General features: G+C 45.3%; 2 protein-coding genes across 2 annotated transcripts in view; one reads left to right on the top strand and one right to left on the bottom strand.

The window, feature by feature from the left end:
- Window positions 1-6387: 6387 nt before the first annotated feature.
- Window positions 6388-19372, top strand: part of VSIG1 (V-set and immunoglobulin domain containing 1) — a gene marked incomplete at both ends in the record, with an annotated part of 33108 nt that continues 20123 nt past the window's right edge. Inside the window, 4 exons of the mRNA XM_080352736.1 lie at window positions 6388-6500; window positions 7684-7852; window positions 9394-9513; window positions 18131-18179. Of these exons, the coding sequence (XP_080208862.1) occupies window positions 6388-6500; window positions 7684-7852; window positions 9394-9513; window positions 18131-18179 (451 nt within the window). The remainder of the gene's footprint in view (window positions 6501-7683; window positions 7853-9393; window positions 9514-18130; window positions 18180-19372) is intronic.
- The window catches only part of PSMD10 (proteasome 26S subunit, non-ATPase 10), a 40402-nt gene continuing 27718 nt past the window's right edge, over window positions 6689-19372 (bottom strand). Inside the window, exon 6 of the transcript XR_013922789.1 lies at window positions 6689-6758. The gene's annotated coding sequence lies outside the window, so the exon portion shown is untranslated. The remainder of the gene's footprint in view (window positions 6759-19372) is intronic.

Raw genomic sequence — 19372 nt, 5'->3', positions numbered from 1 at the left:
CAGTTTTAGCTAAAGCTGGTTTACTTTATCACCCTGAGATGCAGTGAAAGGGAGCTCCAGTGAGAGCAATCCCATCACCGATGCTGTGACTTCATTGATCTTCTTCCCTGAGAAAACAAATTCATACATGGGAATATTTTTTAATAAACTGGTCCATTTTCTTCCAGGATCAATGCAACTTTCCAATGCAAGCACGGACCCAGTCATTAATTCACTTATTGGAGTCATGTATGTGTTCTAGGAGCTGGATGACTTGTGTGAGACAGGAGGTATCTCTGGCACTGCTTGTTACCTACAAGAACAAAAAAAAGCACCCATTGCAACTGTTTGTCCCTCACAGTGCTCAGGTGAAAGATCTTGTATTTAAGTGATGTACAACACCCACAGAGGTGAGGAGGCCAACACTGCCAAAGGGCAGTCTGAATGCACATGGAAATTACTTAATTAAATAAATCAGATGCCACACTCATTTAATCACAAAGGCGCAGTTCTCATATTAGGTTTTCTCTATAGGAGAAAGTTACAGTAAGTTAATTAACTACAGGCATGGCTAACAGATGTGCTTAAACTAGCACAGATCTGCATGTGGACATGGACTGTCATTTAGTTGAGCTCAAGATAAAGTTTAGGCAAGCTCAAGTGAGAAATGCAAACACAGATTGCTCCAATTTCATTAAATCACTAAAAATAAAATAAGTTTCAGATGATCATCTGGTACCATTTTCTTGTGCAGACAAGGTGTTTCTTCCATCTGTGCAGCTCCATGAATACTTAGCAAATCTTGCAGGGAAGTGGAGAAGACAGACTTTTTGGATAAGAATAACAAGATCACCTGTCCTGTTGAACAATGTAGATTTATTTCTAGGTGCTCAAGCTGAATAAGATTTGGAGCTTCTATATGAGCAGTGACAACCATAATTCAAATAAGTCACTAATAAGCACTTACATCTCAATGCAGCTTTGCTGCCTGTTGACCCCTCCAGACAGCGATGTACTCCTTTCAACTTTGTGGCAAACATTTATTATTGTTCTTTCTCCCTGGCTACATCTCTGAAGTGTAGATAACAATATTGATTTAAATGCAATCAAAGTGAGCCTGCCATACAATGAACACTTTGTCCACGCTGTGCCATGCTGTGGCAAGCGCTGCCTCTTTCCCAAGGATGGAGGCACATTAAAGGGACATGATTCATGAATTCAGGAGGAAAAAACAAGTTGGCACTTCAGTTACAGAATTGTGCAGGAGAGCAGAAAGTTGAGTCCCCACGTGGAGCTTCTCAGATATTCTGCCAAAGGTGGAACAGGGAGGGAGGGAGAGGAGCGGAAAGTAAAGGAGATGGGTTCAGCCCTCATAACCAACTGATCCTCACCTGCTGACACCCTCACAGAAGTTCCACAGTGTTAGGACAGTAGATCTCCACCGCCCTGATCATACCCTGTGGTCTGCCCTGGGGGTAGAGACACAGAATGGTCTTTAATGTCACTAGGAAGGATAAGCTCCATTGCAAGTGATTTTATTTAAAAATTATTCTCTGCTGAAGAAATCCAGGAAAGACATAATAAATAAAATAGCAGCAGCCACAGGCTACCATAGCTTATACAACAGCATCGATCATACCAGAGAGCTGGCTGCAAAGGGAGTAGAAATTAATAAATGCTGCTCTTGTTGCCATGCCAACTATTTACAACAATGACGCAGGAATAAGGAAGTAAATAAAACCAGGATGGAGCGGGAGGGGGGTGTATGGAAATACAGACAAAACAGCAGGAGAAGTCACAGGGAAGTGACACTCCACATTCCAGGTTTTCACAAGTAGCTTTCAAAACAAAGTGGAGAAGCAATAACAAAAAGTACACTATAAAGTACCAGAAGCACACCTTATTTTCTAGGATTTTATTCTGTTTTCAAAAGTCTTTCACTTCAGATCTTTTTTACAACATTGCTACATCTTTGGCCTAATATCTCTCCTCTGAAAACCAGCAGCCGCCTCACAAACTTATTGTTAATAGAAGCCACAAAAAACCTCTATGACCAATTGTGACAACACAATTCACCAATGCAAGATAAAATATGCTTTTATTTAGGTAGCAGCCCAAAGCCCTGACCAGTCTCACAAGTGTGGTGCCCCAACCCAGGTCTCCGCTGTCTGCTGCGGCACAGGGCCATGGAACTGACCCCCAGCCCCAAGACAAGGGCAGTGAGAGGCCCTGATACCTCTGCTCCCTAAGGAGCCTTCGGCCCGGGCTGCTGCCCATTTCCCCTGGGTGAGATGCTTTCCTGACCGCGTTATCCCCGCAGCACGCTCGCACCCGTTCCGACGCTCCCTGCCAGCACTTCCATTCCCCGCAGCGACTGTCGAGGTGGCGAAGCCTCCCCACGTGCTCCCAGGCTAGCCCGGGAACCCACGGCTCCCGCCCGCTGCTGCGGGACCACACGTGCCCGGCGGAAGGGGAGCAGGTCCCGGAGAGCAGGTCCCAGGAGGGCGAGCCCTGGAGGGGAACCGCGGGCAGCGGGGCACGGCTGGCTCCGGGGGCTGCTCGCTTCGCTACCAGCCCCGCGGCTCCTCATGCAGGAGGTAGCGAGGGGAGCGGGACCTCAGCCGTGATTTAACCGCCTGCCGCACGGACGCTCTCCCCACCCGGATAGCGAGAGACATCTGGTCGGCGTTGCCGGCAGCATCGGCACGGCACGGCACGGCACCGCCGGGAGGTGCCGGGCGCCCCGTCCCGCGGCCGGGACCGGGACACGCCGAGCGCACGGAGCCGAGGCGCTCGTACTCTGCCGGGACCGACCCGGGGATCACCCTCCCGCCGCCCACGGGCACCGGGACTGAGCCCGGAACCGACGGAGCCCCCGGCGACCCTTACCTGCCCTCGGCGGCGTGGGGCGGGCGGCCGGGGCGGGGCTACCACCCGGGGGCGGGGTTATCCCCTCGGGGGCGGGGCTGTGCCAGCCCCTGGCGGCAGCACCGCAGAAAACCCGGCCCTCGGAACGGCAAGAGCAGGACCTAGGGCAGGCAGGGTTTGGTTCAGGTCAGCGGGGCCTGTTGGGGCCCCTCTCAATTTTCCCAGTTTTTCCTTGATTTGTATTTTGGCTTGTAACTAGTCCCACCGTTGGCACAGCGGGGCAGGACCCACCTCAGAATAGCAGCACAGCCATCCCAAGCAGTTGCAGATATAGCAGCTGCTGCAGTTTTGTCTTCTACAACAGATAAGACCAAAGCAAGACTAGTCACACTTGGACAAGTGCACTCGGTTTCTGCTGTTTGCCTGCTACATACAAATTCTTTTCCGTGACTGTCCCTATTTTAAAGATGGAGAGATGAAGGATGTGAAGTGAAACACCTTGTCCTCAAGTCCAGTTTGTCCCCAGCACTGCTGACCGGTTCACGACTTCCAGCCCTGAGATGAAACCCATTGGTCTGCTCAACAACCTGCTGCTCCTGGGCAATGCTCAAGTGCCTCTGCAAGCCTGAGCCTCCACAATGGGATTAAAGTCTTATTTTGAAAAGAGGGACATTAAGAGTTCAGGACAAAGGAATATTCGCGTTGGAGCACTTGTTTTCCCACTGTAAATGCTGATTTCCAGCTGAAGTAAACTAGAATCACTCTAATGATCTCAATTAGCTGACGTAAGTTTAATGGCAGCTGTGCGTGTCCTCCAGCTTGGATAAACGGAGAGCCAATGAAACAGGCAGCTCTGCCGATGGCCTTCAGCTCCTGGGCTTAGTCTTTCCAGTGGTGCCTTTGGGCTATAAAATGGAGCCCTGGCTTTGAAGGCAAATAGCCAGAGTGTTACTCCCGACCCTACCATTGACTTCATGTAGTGCCATAGAAATTACTTAACTTTTCTGTGTCTCAGCTTCAATCAATGGCAATAACACTAAAGCCCATTGAGATCAGTTGGAGCACAGTGCCATAACTGCAGCTTGGCTCAGATGCTCAGAATCCGTTTTGGGGTTTCAGCATCAAATTAATCAGTGCAAACTGGATTCTGCAGCTGCGGGAGGAATTTTTATATGAGGATTCAATAGAGTACAATATGACTTGGATTTACAACCTGTACTTTCACACTTTTACCTAGGCACCTTAAACCCAGGCCATTACAGCCTATGCCTAATAATGGGTGTAAAAAACCCTACAACATGCAGTAAACTTCAGAAGTGATAGACATACAAAGTGTCCAGACATCTCTATGAGTTTGAATTTCTGGGTGCTGGAGAGTCAATGCTCCTGCATTAAGTGGAGGAAGGAACAACAGCTTAGTGAAGATTTTATTTTTGGCCAGTTTTGCTCAGTGATAGAGAAAAATGTGACTTGGAATTCAGTAAATATAGTCACATGGGGGCAACTTTACAACAGCCTGTAAAAACAGTGAAGAAATGTATTTTATTACTGCAGCCAGCTACTCCTATGCTTTTCTCAACTTTCAGCTTTTTAATGTCTTCATAAGAACAACTGGCAGAAGCCACGTAAAACACTAAAATAGTAGGCAGAGGTGGAAAAAAAATGGATTTACTTGCTGATTTCTATTTAAGCTTTTATGGTCCGTATCCTAAAGAGAACTGCTGATTCAAGACTAAGGTTTGGCCTATTAAGCTGAAAATACCGGGGGGTGTTCTGAGCCTGGGAGACGCTGGTTGCCACCTGCCCTTACAAGTCACTGAGCATCCCTTGCCAGCAGCTGGCACTTTGCTTATGGTCCACGTGCAGCCCTATAGGTGTGTGTTCAGGATATTGGCAAAGTGTGTAAACCTCCGTGCCTGGGGAAGGAGACCAGACATCCCTGAGCCAGACCAGTGTCTCTGGCTCTGTGGGGCTGGTTAAGGATTCCCCACTGCCCCGGAGCACCCAGCCCAGGGGGGGAAACAGTGACAAGACGAGACTTGGGGCTGTTTAAGCCCTCAGTAGGTTTTAAAACAGCCTCAGGCTTGCCCCAAGACACCAGGTGCTTCTGCAGTAACCCTTAGGCACTACAGCTCTCTGCAGTGCTTCCTCCCCTTGTGTCGTGGCTGAAGCGACAAGGGTTTGTGTGCTTGTATTCCAGTGAGGAAGAAAAGTCCCTCAAAACTGACACAAAGGATAAGCCCTCTTTAGATCAGGTACACCTTTAACTCGGATCAACAGTTCTTTTGCTATTTGGCCTACATTTGGACCTCAGCCATAACACGGCTCATTGTTCTCAGGGTTTTTTCTTCCTATGCTATCCTTTTTCTTAACTCAAACCCCGTTAAGCCTAGAGTGTTTCAGTATTTTTAGCTGTGACTTTCAAAAGGCTGCCAAAAGATAGCTGAAAAGTATATAGCAGTGTGATTAATGCTCTCAGTGTTTCTTCATGATTTCTCAGTGTTAGAGGAACTTAAATGTGAAAGCATGACAAAATCGCTTGCAACTGTTTCATTGGGGTTTGCATTCAAATTTTTGCTACCCCAATGGGTCTCTGTAACTTTCCTCCCCAGCTACATAACTGCAGTGCTAAAATTACCAGGAGCACCAAGGGAAGAACACAGTGCTTATAGCTGCCATTTACTTCCCACTGTCTTGTCACAGGAATATTATACTGAGAACAAACTGTCTCATAGTTTTGTTTACTGGGTGCTAAAATTTTAGTTTACGGTATGCCACAGTAAAGAAACAGATAGAAAGTCCCTGTCCATTATTGGAAATACTCCAGCAGCAAGGCATAAACATAAATGTAGAATCCCAAGAAGAAAAACCAAACCCCCAAAAACCCAAACAAACAAAAAACAACAACCAAAACACACAAACCACGACAAATCTGTGTATGAGCAGGATCCTACTCGCATCCGCAGGAACTGTGAATGTAGGACTGAACAGGTGCAGAATAGCAATGTGTCTCCTTAGACACATTCCTTGCGAGCCTGCTCTGTGTCTTACTTGCTGAGAGAAGGAAAGTAATCTAACAGCCAAAATCCAGGAAGCAAAATTCATTGCGGGTTAAGTGAAGCTACATGGAGCTCATCCAGTTTAAACCAGCTATGAACTTGGCCTTATTTTATTTGGCACTGTGGACCTCAATTTTTACTGAAGAAAAGCTGAGCTGTTTTAATCGAAAACTCAGGCTCTGTGTCCTTTCCACTGTAAGGTATAAATCTGTGTTGGTTGGCTGTGAGAATTATGGAAGATTTCTGATACTATTATATCTTGCTCAGCACTGCTAGCACAGTAAGATTTTTTTACTATTATTATTTAATAACAGCTTTAAAAGAGAAATTGGCTCATGTTTCCGAGAACTTTCCGAGAGGCTTACAAATCATGTGTCCCAAGTCATGGGAAAGGTGTTACTAATTGAGTACAGCAAAGCCAACAGTTTTCACAGGACCACGTTCATCCTGCTCTCAGTGTCACAGTGGGACAGCAAAGCACATGCGGCTCCCCGTGGCTCGGGTGACAGGAGGGGCTGGAGTCGCACCCAGCGACGGGGACGAGGTCCACGCTCAGACCTGTGGTGGGAAGAGCTGGTTACCAGAGGTTTCCCGGTAGAAATGAGGAACACAGGCACCTGTAGAGATGAATCACCCCATCCTACAGCAGGGGAGGAAAAGCGTGGATGTCCTTCCTGAGGTGACTCACCTTCTTTCACTGACTGCGTAAGGAATGAGACAAGACGGCCAGGAAGTCCTGCTCAAAGTGGGGTAAGCGGCATCTGATTCCAAACCAGACTCCTTTGAGACCGCTGGTGGGCTTTAAGGCTTATTTCATTCCAGTGGCCAGAAAGCCAAGTAACCATGCAAAACCTGGCGGGCACAAGGAAAATCCTTCTGGAAAAAAGATCTACAAGCACAAGACCTCCAACCATACATCAGGGCTGGTATTGATCAGTGTTAGTAGAGGAAACAGCTACGAGTTTACGTGTGTGTGAGATAAAACAGCATTGATTCATTGATTGTATACAGGTACATACTGTTCTGGTTGCAATACATACATTTGTGGCCATATGTGTCTCAGTTCTACAACAGTGAAAACACCACAGAAAACAAAACGCTGTGCAGCTGCTCTTGCCACCACTGTCACTCCAGGTTTGCTGTGCCAAACTGAGTATTTAGGCCAGGCAAGTGGTGCCTATGGCAAAAAGCATCCTGAGAAATCTGTTCTTAGGCTTCTAAGACATGCAGTAACCCACAGCTACAGCACGAGAAAACATGGAACGGAAGGTGACTTTTCAAAGAGGCAATTAGCAAAGGTTTACCATTTTCAGACAGAAAAGTGCTGTTGATTGTTAAATGACACTGACACCTCTTCCACAGCCTGGCCCATCCCTGCCATCGGGATGCTCTGCGTGCTCCCTTCACATCAGCAGGAAGCCATCAGAAATACATGTTTGCTCCTAACTGGCTTTAAAATTGCACTATGTTGTAAAAGGAAATAATACAGTCTCTCCTGTTGGGAACACATCCTGGCACGCCTTTAAAAACAAACAAACAATAAATCTTTCATATAGAGGTTTCTTTGAAATATTAGTGAGTTTGCTGCCCTCTTGCAGTCCAAATCACATTTTAAAACTGGATTTCTCTTTGTTTCTGACAGGGTGTCCTGAGTAAAGGCTACACTGCAGCATGGTGCCACACAAGGAAAGATAACACAAAGGCAAAGCCGTTTGCAAGATACAAAAAAAGAAATAGATGTTTTTCCGCTTAATGAGGATATATGTGGTTGCATTAGTCTGCGAGTGAACAAACTCCAGGGAGTAAGAGTGAAGGACAGAGTTACCCACGGGGGCACAACCTTCCCCAGTGATGCTGTTTCACCACCACTGCACAGCCGGTTTCATTGCTGTGCAGGGAGGTACCAGCATCCCAGAGAGCCGGCCCTTCCGACCCCCCTCCTGCCTGTGAGATACACGGCAGCGGGATTTGTTCATGGATCTGTCATGTAAAATAGGACATCTAAGCAGAAATGCTGCTTAGCAATATGAAACTGCACTCTGCTCCTGCACAAGACTCGGCACACAAACACTTCGGGTCCATAAAACTCCTTGTCACATTCAGCACTGCACATCGTCAGCTCTGGAATTTCCTTTTTTTGCCACCTATAACATGCACATGCAACATAACCTATTTTGGAATAAATATACTGCAGGCAAAGTTCAACATTTCAGCCACGTCTGTGCATTATCCACAGTATGAACTCATACAACACCCTAAGGACTTACTTCCCCAGAAACAGGCACAGATTTTGGATGTTGTGAAAACTGATACTTTAAAGATGGGTTCTTTACCAGTATATATACATGCTTTCATCCAGTTTCTTACTTAGACCATTTTTATGGATTGTACTGTGCTTTGCATCAGACCCGTAGTGACATACTCACTTTGAACTAAAAGTCCATGTTTTCACAGTGGATTTTAAGTACTATAGGTAAATGTCTATCCAGAGAGGAGTCCCCACTGAACTGCCAGGTATCAGTGCGAGAACACCTGCTCAAAACAGAGGGATTTCAAAACTGCTTCTAACCAGAATTTTAAGGGACAAAATGCATTTGGTATTTAGTGCCTTGATGGTCAGATCCAAAATGCTCACCTGTGTGTATTCCTGACTCAAAAGGCTGCAATGGGGTTTTTAGCCATGAATGTACACCAAACTTTTGCATTGCAAACAAAAGGTATTAAAATAGGTTGTTTACTGAACATGCATGGAAAACAAAACAACAAAACCCAGGACTCTGCCAGAATTTCATATTATTAAAATATTTTTTAAACACTCAAACACGTTATGCTGATATTTGCTCAGAGGAAGCATTGCTTTGGCTGTATGTGCCTTGAGGGATTACTGCACTAAATGAGTTTGCTTACAGGAAGGAGATCACAAAGACAGCATTTTCTAAGGAAACAGGAAATATTTGCTGCATGTTCTTTGGAAGTGCAAATTAAGCTTCTACAATGAGGGATAACATATTTAAGGCATATAAAAAATGTCACGTGGATTTGTGCTCAATCGCAATTAAACAAGTCCTTTTTAATCGTTGAGAGTCACCCCTTGTGATGAACTCTCACGTCCTTTATGTTTATCCCTTTGTTCAGTTCATGTTCTAAAAAAGAAAACAAAAATGCAGGTAGCCTATGAACGGCATTTGAACTACAAGAGAGATTATATTATTCAAATAAACGTTTTCCTACAAATTATCAACTCATTGTCAACTTTATTACTGTTATTGTTAATACAATTCTGAACAAGAAAAATCAGAAAGAGGCGTTGTCCTGGTTGGCTTTAAAGTCCAAACTGCAAGTAGCAGCTAATAGTTTTTGATCCTTTCCAAAGCCATTGATGAAATATTCATGATAGCTTTGTGCTTCACTAGGGCCATACTGTTTAAAAATTAACAATTATGTAAGTAATTGATTTACTTTCTGGGTTTTTTTTTTTCTCTTTTAGGGAATATTTGGAACTATTTTAAGACATATAAGTGCGACCAAAAGGATAGAAACAACCTTTCCTGAAACAAAAAGCAAACAAACTGACCTTTCGCATCATTATTCACCACCAGGCCCAGAGGTAAGGACTTAGTGGAAACCATTAATTAGCATGCAGTTCATGGTAAGTTTGACAGTCCTGGTACACCTTAGGTCAATGTCTCCCCTGTTCAACATATCATGATGATGAAACACGGAGGCTAAACAGCAGCTTTCTCCAGCACGTGTGCTCCGCAGTGTCCTCCCGTCCCCAGCCCGGCTCCTGCAGCCGCTCACACGTGGCTGCAGCTTCACCCCGACACCACGGGACTCCAACCAATGCTGCAAACGGTCGTTTGCCAGGTCAGGGTCTTGCTGTGCCAGGAAGGCACTTTAATTACATGTAATTACTGTTAGCAATGTACAGCCACTCTAATCCATCTGCTATAGGTTAGTTGTCAGCTGCGTTATGACCTGACTCCCCAAATCACCATGAACTCAAATCAGCTTTTTCTAGAGATGCAAAGACAGTGACCGTGATGGGCGTTGAGTGCAACACTCCTGGCTGGATATATGCCATTAACCTGCAGAACGAAAAGGGGCAGAACAAAAAGCTAGTGCTAATTCAATATCAGTCACATCAGTGGTGCCAATTAATTAGTCCTTGAACTGGATTTTAAGTTATTATTTCTTTCTGGGGGCTGTCTGCTTACAGAATTGGAAGCTTTTCAGCATTTCATACAGGCTCCAGGAACATATCACTCTACTTATTGAACATTATAGAAGAGGCCACCCAGTTCGAGCTTTACATCATCGCTGGCACAGCAGCAATGCTCAGTGTTTGGGGAGGAGAAGAGCAAAAAGAGCCCCACTGCACTGCTGATAATTTTACAAACTGATTTGACCCTTTGGGGACACCCATACAAGCCTGTGGCTTTTTGCTTTTACCTTATGAGAGCCTGGCAGTTACAGGGTGGTTTATAAATCGAGATTGTTGCAGCAAGTTGAGGGCTCGAGCATGGCACAGGCAAGGAGGAGTCCGGCTGGGGGAGCGGCTGCCGGAGCAGGGCTGGGGCAGCACCCCCCGGGTGCGGGCACAGGGCCCTGTGGGTGGCACCATGGGGTTCCCCTGGCTCAGCAGTGCCCGCACTGGGGGAAGCAGCCGCGACGTGGGACTGAGGACGCGGCCACGCGTGGCGAAGGCACAGGACGCAGCCTGGCTGTGGCGGGCAGCGTGCCACAACTACCGGCCAAGGATCAGTGGTTTCTCCACCAACATGACATGTTTGCGCAGCTGCAAACCCCTGCTGCCAGGAGCGGAGGCGTGACAGGGCTGTAACTGAGCCAGGCCAGGCTGCCCCACTGCTTTTATTAGCTCATTTGCATCAAATTGCTGTGTACAACTGGATTAGACACTTGTTCTTCAAAGGTTACACCCTACACCCTATTAAGATTCATGTGTTTTTCAGATGAAGTCATCTGCGTTGATTGGTTTCCCAGCTGCTGCCATGATGTGCAGGCTGCTGACACTTTCATTTTCCATTACTTGCCTCCAGTTCACACACCCGCTGTCTGCTTGATCACCAAAGGATAACAAGGGCTTCCAAAGAATTCAAACTGCTAACACACGGGGTATAACAAAGCTGCTGGGCTACAGGATCTGAGTCCTGACCAGCTGATGAATAACTCCGGTTGCCTGCCACAAGCGAATCAAAGGCATGACCAAAAAGTGCTTAGCTTTATCTCAGCTGGTTTGCCACTCTGCTTTTTATTTGGGATAGCTGATCCTCTGCTCAACAACTTCATCACATCAGACCATTGCACTGTCATACTCAGTGTAATTAAAATAATTAAGAAAACTCTAATGAGATAATTAACAAAGCAAGATAGGAAGCATCATATCGTTCTTCCTGAAAATTAAAACCAACCAAACAAGTAACCTTGTCCCAGTACGAAGCTCCTGGGAATCAAAAGGAAAAGTCTCATCCAAACCAGGCACTAAGCAAGCAGTCACTCTTGGCTCCCTTCGCATTGCCTTGCTCACCTTATGTGACCGCAGCATTTCCAGAACACTGCCCAGCTTTGGGGAATCTCCCGAGGAAAACAGGAGCCAGTGGCGGCGCTGTGGTGGGAAGCTGCTTGCTGGCAGGCAGAGCCCAGCTCCAGCCAGCACCGGGGACACCGCGACTCGCACACCTGGAGGAGGGCAGCTGAGGGAAAATGAGCTTTACCACCGTTAATTAATAATTAATGGCATCTACAATTATTATTCTGCCTCCTCAAGAAAAAGGCCACACAGTCTTGTTGAATTTATGCTCCTTCAGAGAGCAGCTGAGCTGCAGAGCCTGGACATGGAAAAGCTTCTCCCAGACACTTCAGCCCCCCCTGCGGCCAGTTATGGGAAGTAAAATGGGAAGGATTAGTGCCCAGGCGAAACTCGGGCAGGCAAAGCAATGCTCAGACGCCAGAGGCTGCTTCAGTCTCTTTCCTAAATGGGAGCACACCAAAAGCAAAGAGATTTTAGCAATTTCTCCCTACGTGTTGGTAGCAGCTGAGGTCAGCACTACGGTCCCTGTGTCCAAGTATGTCCTTGAAACAGCGAGAATTAAAAACTAGCTGTTTTTTTAAATAATGAGATTGTCTTGCATTCATTTGACAGCATGAATTGGAGTGTTTGAAAAGCACCAAACACTAGCATTGTTTTAACATCTATTCACCTAACCCCTCCATTTCAGGCATGACAGAAGCAGGTGGAAATCATACAGTTTAGCACAATTGCATTAATTTTATGCCAGGTTTTAATTTGGCACAGTAATCCTAGAATTACGTTACCATACCTGTTAAAGCAAGCAGGCACCACAGAAATTATACATTACATTCTTAAGCTGAAAGCATTTTTCATTTTAGACAAGTACAACAAATGCTGCCAAACTCAAGGCACAATAGCACTTAACAGTTTCAGAAACTGTTAACCTATGAAAATGCAAATCATTATTAGAAAAAAGACCTTTCCCTCCAACAAGGTTGATAGACACTTTAATCTCCAAATCCCCACTGTGAATTTTCCATTTTGTTTTGCTTTATTAGCTTCAATTCTGAAACAACATGGAAAAGAACAAGGGAAAAAAGACATAACAACGAGACTTAATCATATGCAGTGAAAAGGTTATGCAGCCACAGCAAATTCAAGGGAACAGCAATTCTACAAAGATAGAACCATTTTACTGTGATTTATCATGCAGCGGAGAGCTTGCTCTCATTTTGACACCTGAGCCACAGTGCAAAAATGGGTTATTTGATGTTGGCACTTTTTGTTAGAAAGTCATTCTTTAGCCTGCACCAGCCAGGGCACTCGTGGTGCACAGCTCACCCACCAAATGAGGGGGTAAAACCATTTATATTAACAATAACACCACAAGTGCCGCAAATCCAGGTCTCTGCCTCTCCAAGAAAACTCTCCCAGCACTCCCATCATCCTGGTCCAGCACAATCCACAGCAGCCCAGTTCTGGGTCACACAGACGCTGCACCCGCATCCCCAGGAGGGCTGGGGCAGCATCACGAGCAGCTGCTTCTCTGCTTCTTTACGCTTTTCTCAGGACAGAAGGCAGGGAAGGGGAATGTTACCATCAACCCAAAAGGCCTGCGCCAGACCCACAGATGTGTCCAGGTGTTTACGTTTGCACTGATCTCACACGAGACTTGGATGGCTAAATAAACATGGCTGTGCATATAGGCGTTACAGTTCTATTGCAACGTGTTGTACACATACAAATCACTTCAACTGCAGCAAGCATCAGCTTCCTATAGCCAATACAGGATAAGGAAACTTCCTACGTCTTCTGTGTCTGTCAAAGAGGGCAGATCAGATGGCGGAGGTCTTAACAAAATCCCACTCAATTAACTACCTGCCACGTTCTTGAGCAACCTAAAATGTCCAAGCTACCTCAACTGCAATAATCCAGAAATGTGGAAAATGTTCAAATAACATCCTGGGCCATTGCCAGCCCCACTGGGGGAACATTTAAAGTTCTTTGCTCGCCCACATCCCGCTTCTGTCAGGTGTGATTTTCTTCGCAGCAGGGAGCTATTTTGGGCAGACTGGCTCAGAGAGTCACCCACTTGGGACTGTGTTTGAGTGGTAAAGATCATTTAGATGCCTACTGGGTGGTCTGGCAGGGGACTGCACTTTTGTGGCTGGGTAATATTTATCCTCTGCAGGTTTACAGGGACACACAATTCTCTTGGATTCCACAGTTATCACCTAGGACAGGGACATTTTCTTAGCTCTCCTCAGACAACATTCTCTGCATCAGTGAGCCCCAGCCTACTGGAAGCTTGTTTATTTATTTCAATTTCCAAGCTTTTGTTATGATTGTTTTTCAGTTACAGCTCCACAATGGTTTCCTTTTCTTCTGTTCCCTTTCGAAGAGGCACAGCTGTCTGCACAGTGGAAGATCTGTGTCTGCCGATGCTGCTATTTTCCTTTGATGAAAAGACAGATTTGCTCTGGGTTTATGTCTGGTTTGTCTACCTGCTTGTTCACAGCAGATTCAAAAACACATTTAAAGTTTACAGCCTGCTGCCTTTTCTTGGTTGGGAGGAGGAGGAAGATGGAAGGGTACATTGCATCTGATTTTTCCTGAAAACTTTCAGGCTCTATCTCCACAAAGGGCTCTTTGCAAGTGTTCCTCCACAGACAGCTGAGGCCAACAATGATGGTTTGAAGGTGGCCTTCTGTGGAGAACTGTGTGTAATTTTACAGTAACCTCTGCCATAAGCAAAATGAGCCATCACGCGCAGTATCAGCAAAGCAATTACAGGGATGAAGGCAGCCTTGGTGTCAGAGGGTGAGTTCCATGACTGGGATGAGTCCATGGGACGTTGTGCTGGGGAAGGAGTTCAGTCCCCTTCCTCTCCCATTAAGTCCTCCGTCCTGCTGACTCTCACAGCCCATGGCTTCTCTGAGGAGCAGGAGAGAAACCATGGGGCTGTGCTGGAAATGCCAGCAGGCACCGTACCAAACCAGGGAAATGGCAAGCACAAGGTTGTGGTGGGAAGGATGCAGGAAGGAAGTCAAGGTACCTTCAAATTACAGGGCAGTCTAGGGTCACGTCACAGCCACAGACTGGGAGACCAGTGCTGATAAACCTGGGTTTACTAGTGCTCATGTATAAAATAAAAATTCATACACAGTCAAAGGGGTGCCCAGGTGTCACAGCTCAGCACGCTGGCAGGGGTGCAGAGTGCAGCCAGCCTTGGGGTGATGTCTGTATTGTGCTTTGTGAGAGTAGGCTGGGCCTGTTCTGGGACTTGGATACAGAGTACATACAAAGTGTATTTCTGAGCGGGCTATTTTGAGGTGACAAGCCATGGTGCTCTCCTCAGAAGAGTTTATTATTATTGGTACCTTTACAGTCTTGCATTCTCTGTGCGCTTGAAAATAACAGCGAGTTCATGAATTAACTTTTAGGCAGCAAACGCTCCAGCAAAAGCTTATAAATCTTCTTCTAGACAACAAAGGAGGCTGTGCAATAAGCAAGAAAACTGTAAAGTGCATTTGAAAGTCAATCTAATGGTGGATTTACAGACTTAAAGCACATCTTTTACTGTGCTTGTTTGAAACTTTAATTACACTCTTCATGCCCAGCAATCAGATGTGATACTGAACTAGAGAGCTCTATAAATCACATTATGGTGCATTTGGTGTCTTTGGACAATCACAGATTTACCATCTTTCAGGAAGACAAAGCAGCTGAAGTGCTGCTGAGCTTTGTCAAATTAAACACGGAATTCTACAGGCCGTTGTTAAGTAGGTTTCAGGCCAACAGAAGCAACCCCTCACGTCAAGGCAGCGCTCAGCTGGGCCGTGTGGCCTGGCCCTGGGTGTGCCCCTGGCCTTCGCTTTTTTAATGACTGGCACTTCTATTTATAGAGTGAATAGGGAGTTGCTTGGAAAGGAACATTTCTGAGTACGTTTCAGTGTACACAGATTTGAGTCACAAAGTCTGTTAACACACGGTTCCTGGTACTGGCCCTTTCCATTTTATCTCGAGATAAGAGTCTTTGCTCCACCTGCGGCAAAGCGGGTGCTGCCGCTGCTGCGCTCTGTGCTGCTCTCTCAGCCCAGGGCCGGAGGTGTAAGCGAGAAATTCCTCCTTGTCCCACTGTCACTCAACCTTAACCATTGTCAAACCACATTCGATTTTGCTTTCTGTGTTCAGTTCTTTTCCTAAGGTGACATCTGAACAGGCAGCGCTGCTCCCTAGTAGCAACGAGCTGGAAGCAAAACCATCAGCTGACAGGTACCATCTGTTACCGTCACAGGAGAATCACCCCGGATGGCTTGGAAGATGAGTGCCAGGGCACACACTTTTGGTTTGATGGTATAAAATGAGCCTCAGGCTGGTAATAATAATAAGTAAATGCTACTGGTGTTCAGCATCCTCTGTAAAACAGGATTGATGGTTGTACTCATTTGCTACAAGACACGCTCTGTAATTGGTAATCTCAGCCCTGCATCCCAAGCTTAAATGGGCATATACTAGTGCAGAAATTGTGTTATTTGTTCCTGTTCTCTGGTCAAACTGAGCATTCTACCCTTCAGGAGTCCCGTCATCTTTCAGAGACTTGAGTCACAAGAAGTGAATGTAACAGGAAGAAAATATATTGTAGCTGAGGATGCCTTAAGTGGCTGAGAAAATATTTCTGTGATGATAAATGAGAGGGAATTAGGGACACGTTGATACTGTGGTAAAGACACAGGATCCTGCGGATGCGTGCTGACCTGCCGTGTGGGGTGGCAATGCTTTCTGCATCTTCTTGAAAACTGCTGTCCTTTGCAAAGGGTCAGTGCTCTGTGAGCGACTAGCCTGACTCCTTCTGGGTATTAAGGAGCTGCCACAGGCAATCACTGAAATGGGTCTGCAGACTGTGCTCATATTCAGATCATTTGTGCTCATCCACAGCTAAATGATAGGAAACCACCAGCAACTCCCATTTTAGACTGACCTGGGGACAGTGAGAACTTCCCATATGTGTTTGGGATCTCTCCATGCTTCCTTAGCGAAGGTGAAGCTAAACACTTGTCATGTTTTGGAAGAAACCTGAATTTGAATTTCAGTCTTTCAACATACATATTCCTTTTCAGACCCTGTGTCACCTGGGCATCCTCGGATGAGACATTTAACTATTCCAAGTCTTGTCCTCCCTGTCACTAAGAGGCAAGTGCTGCCCACCCTGTGGGAATGCCGTGTGAAGTGCTGACAGTCAGAATTAAGGAAAAGACATCTTTTATAGAACTTTTGGAGATGGCTCATATAAGAATATAATTGAACCCTGACAACTTCCCATGGATTTTTCAGACAACTGCCGTGCACAGAAATATCTGGCAGGATAAAAATCACCTAAGTCCATAACCCTGATCTCAATAGTAACTGATGCAATGAATAACTCACCACTTCTACGCTAAAGAACCCACCACCACATCACACCAGAGAGGAGGGAGAGCCTGGACGTACCTCTCCCCTCCAACCACACCTGGCCGGATGCTGAGCCCCCCCTGCCAAAGGGCTGCCCCAGCTGCAGCTCGTCCCTGCCATGGACGGGTGGCTGCCCTCGCCTGCTGCTGCCACAACGGGATCATCAGGCACAAACCAGGACCACAATTTCACCAAGAAAAAGCCACTGACCATTTCAATTGTTCTGGTCCCAGGCACAGGCTCACATCGACAAGGCAATGCTGCCCTCTGTGATGTGTTCTGCCTCTTGCTCACGCGTGACTGTGTGCGCAGAACCAGCTTCTCCCATCGCAGCGGGGGGTTTGAATTACCCTCAGTCAAATGGCAGGGGACAAAGCGAGCAAGCAAGCTGAGCACCTTCCCTTCCTAATGAGCTTTAGAGACTTAGAGAAGGCGTTTTGCATTCGGTAAGGACAATGTAATCTACTGTGAGTTATCATAATTAGTCCTTCAAATCCTAACCTTTATTCAGTGTTTCTTTCAATACACAAATCAGGTATTAACATTTCAATAAAAATCAATATATTGACCTTGTGGTTTTGTATTAGTAGCATCCAACTTCATGGATTAAAACTAGATGAAACAGATTTTAATATCAGTTTAGAAGAAAGCTTTACTCTTTATTTTGGTGTATTACCTTATTGATGAGTTCAATATGGAAATTTCAAGGCAATCGCAAGTCCAATGTAATCATTCTGTATAAAACCGTATGAGAAATATCTTTTGCAATGAAAATACACTAACAACGTATTATCTCCACGTGCCCATTTTAAAAAAAGAAATTATAGAATTAACAGGAAATAAAGATTACTCCTTATTCATATTAGGCCTGACTCCAACGCTGGTAATCAGATTGTTAAACAGTTCCACAAATGCTTTGCTTGTACTCAGTGAAGTGCTCACGTAGGCAAATACTGCTGGGCCCTGGCAAAAGTGAGAGAATCTGGGCTTCTCTGATTCAAAGGTTTATTATTAACAAAACCCTCAGTTGCCCAAACCCCACAAATGGTTTCAACTGAACAGTCACACCACTAGCTGGAGAAAAGCACACACGTGATAAAGGAGGAGAACGAAAAAGCTTATTGGCGTGTTGATACACAGCTGATAAGGAGACAAAAGCCTGCTTAAAAAAAACCCAAACAGTTGAGTTTTAGTCAAAGTCAGAAGCAGCATCTGGTCCCTTTTCTCTCCCAACGTCAAGAAGTTTGCAACGATGCTGAAGATATTTGCGATTCTAGCCATCCTTACAGGTAACGATAATAAATATTGAAACAGCACTGGAATAAAGGAGCTTGTTGAAATAAGAGAGCAGGTGAGCCTGACTGGCAAACTAGGAGAATATTTAAGATTTATTTCAGGACGGAATGAAAATCATGGCTATGACGCTATGCCATTTTGTGGAAATCAGCAAGCTGACCACTGACTGGTCTGAGTTTTTTGCTTAAGAATAGAATTTTAGCTTTGGTAAATAAATGCTTTGCTCTCAAGCCAGGAAGAGGCAAAGAGCTCCCACGTAGAGTGTTAGGGACTTTCGAGTATTTCAAGGTTGGGTTTTCTTAGGTTCAGCTTTTGTCTCCCCTTGATAACAGCCCTGGGAAATGCTGCCTCCATCCCACCCCACCAAAAAATGTTTGGTGATGCTTAACTTTAAGCATGCAAATAATCCTTTGGATTTCCCTGAAGTTAAGTGAGGGCGTAATATTGTGTGGAATCTAGGAATTATATGGTATATGAAAGACTATATATTATTCATGTTTCAAGGACATTTCATTGTGCTATGCTTTATTTTTAATATATACAGAAGCAGACATTTTTAGTCTAAAGCTTGAGTGAGGTGAAACAGCCTCTGTATCTAGTAAAGAAAATGGAAGTTAGTTTCCACATTTTCTTTTCATTATGGAATTATCTGGTTTGGATGCCAGAGAAATATTTTTAAATAATTCCTCCTGGTGTTTCAATGTTTTCTCTCTCATACACACATCAACCCCACAGATTTTTGCCTTAGCAATGGAAAGTAATTCAGTGTTAGCACCAATATTTTTCAAAACAATGTCCTCTCATTTTAAAGTTGTGGATTTAAGACTAGCAGTGTGTCCACATTGATGGGGGTTTCTGCAGTGGCTTGGTAAAGATCAGCAAACTTGGATTTACTTCGTGAGTGTTAAAACTGCACGGGACTTGAGCAGAAGTGGGCGATTCCCAATTAAACACAATGACTTTCTTTGTAGCAAGAAACCTGTCTTACTGTAATATTGATGAGTAAAATACAGGGATCAACTATTTTTAACAAGATATGGTCCTGTTCAGACTAGCTTTGTTCACCGAGTTACTTCTTACTCATGTGTTTTTTTTTCAGTGCTGTATGTGTGAAATAGGATTACGAGTCTGAAATCGCAAACGGTGAACTAAATGCAAAGCAAAGCTCCCATTAACTTCCGTGATG

This window comes from Nesoenas mayeri (genome assembly GCF_963082525.1).
Source record: "Nesoenas mayeri genome assembly, chromosome: 13".
Lineage (NCBI taxonomy): Eukaryota > Metazoa > Chordata > Aves > Columbiformes > Columbidae > Nesoenas > Nesoenas mayeri.
The sequence above is the reverse complement of the archived record's forward strand: the minus strand, read 5'-3'. Positions and strand labels throughout refer to the sequence as shown.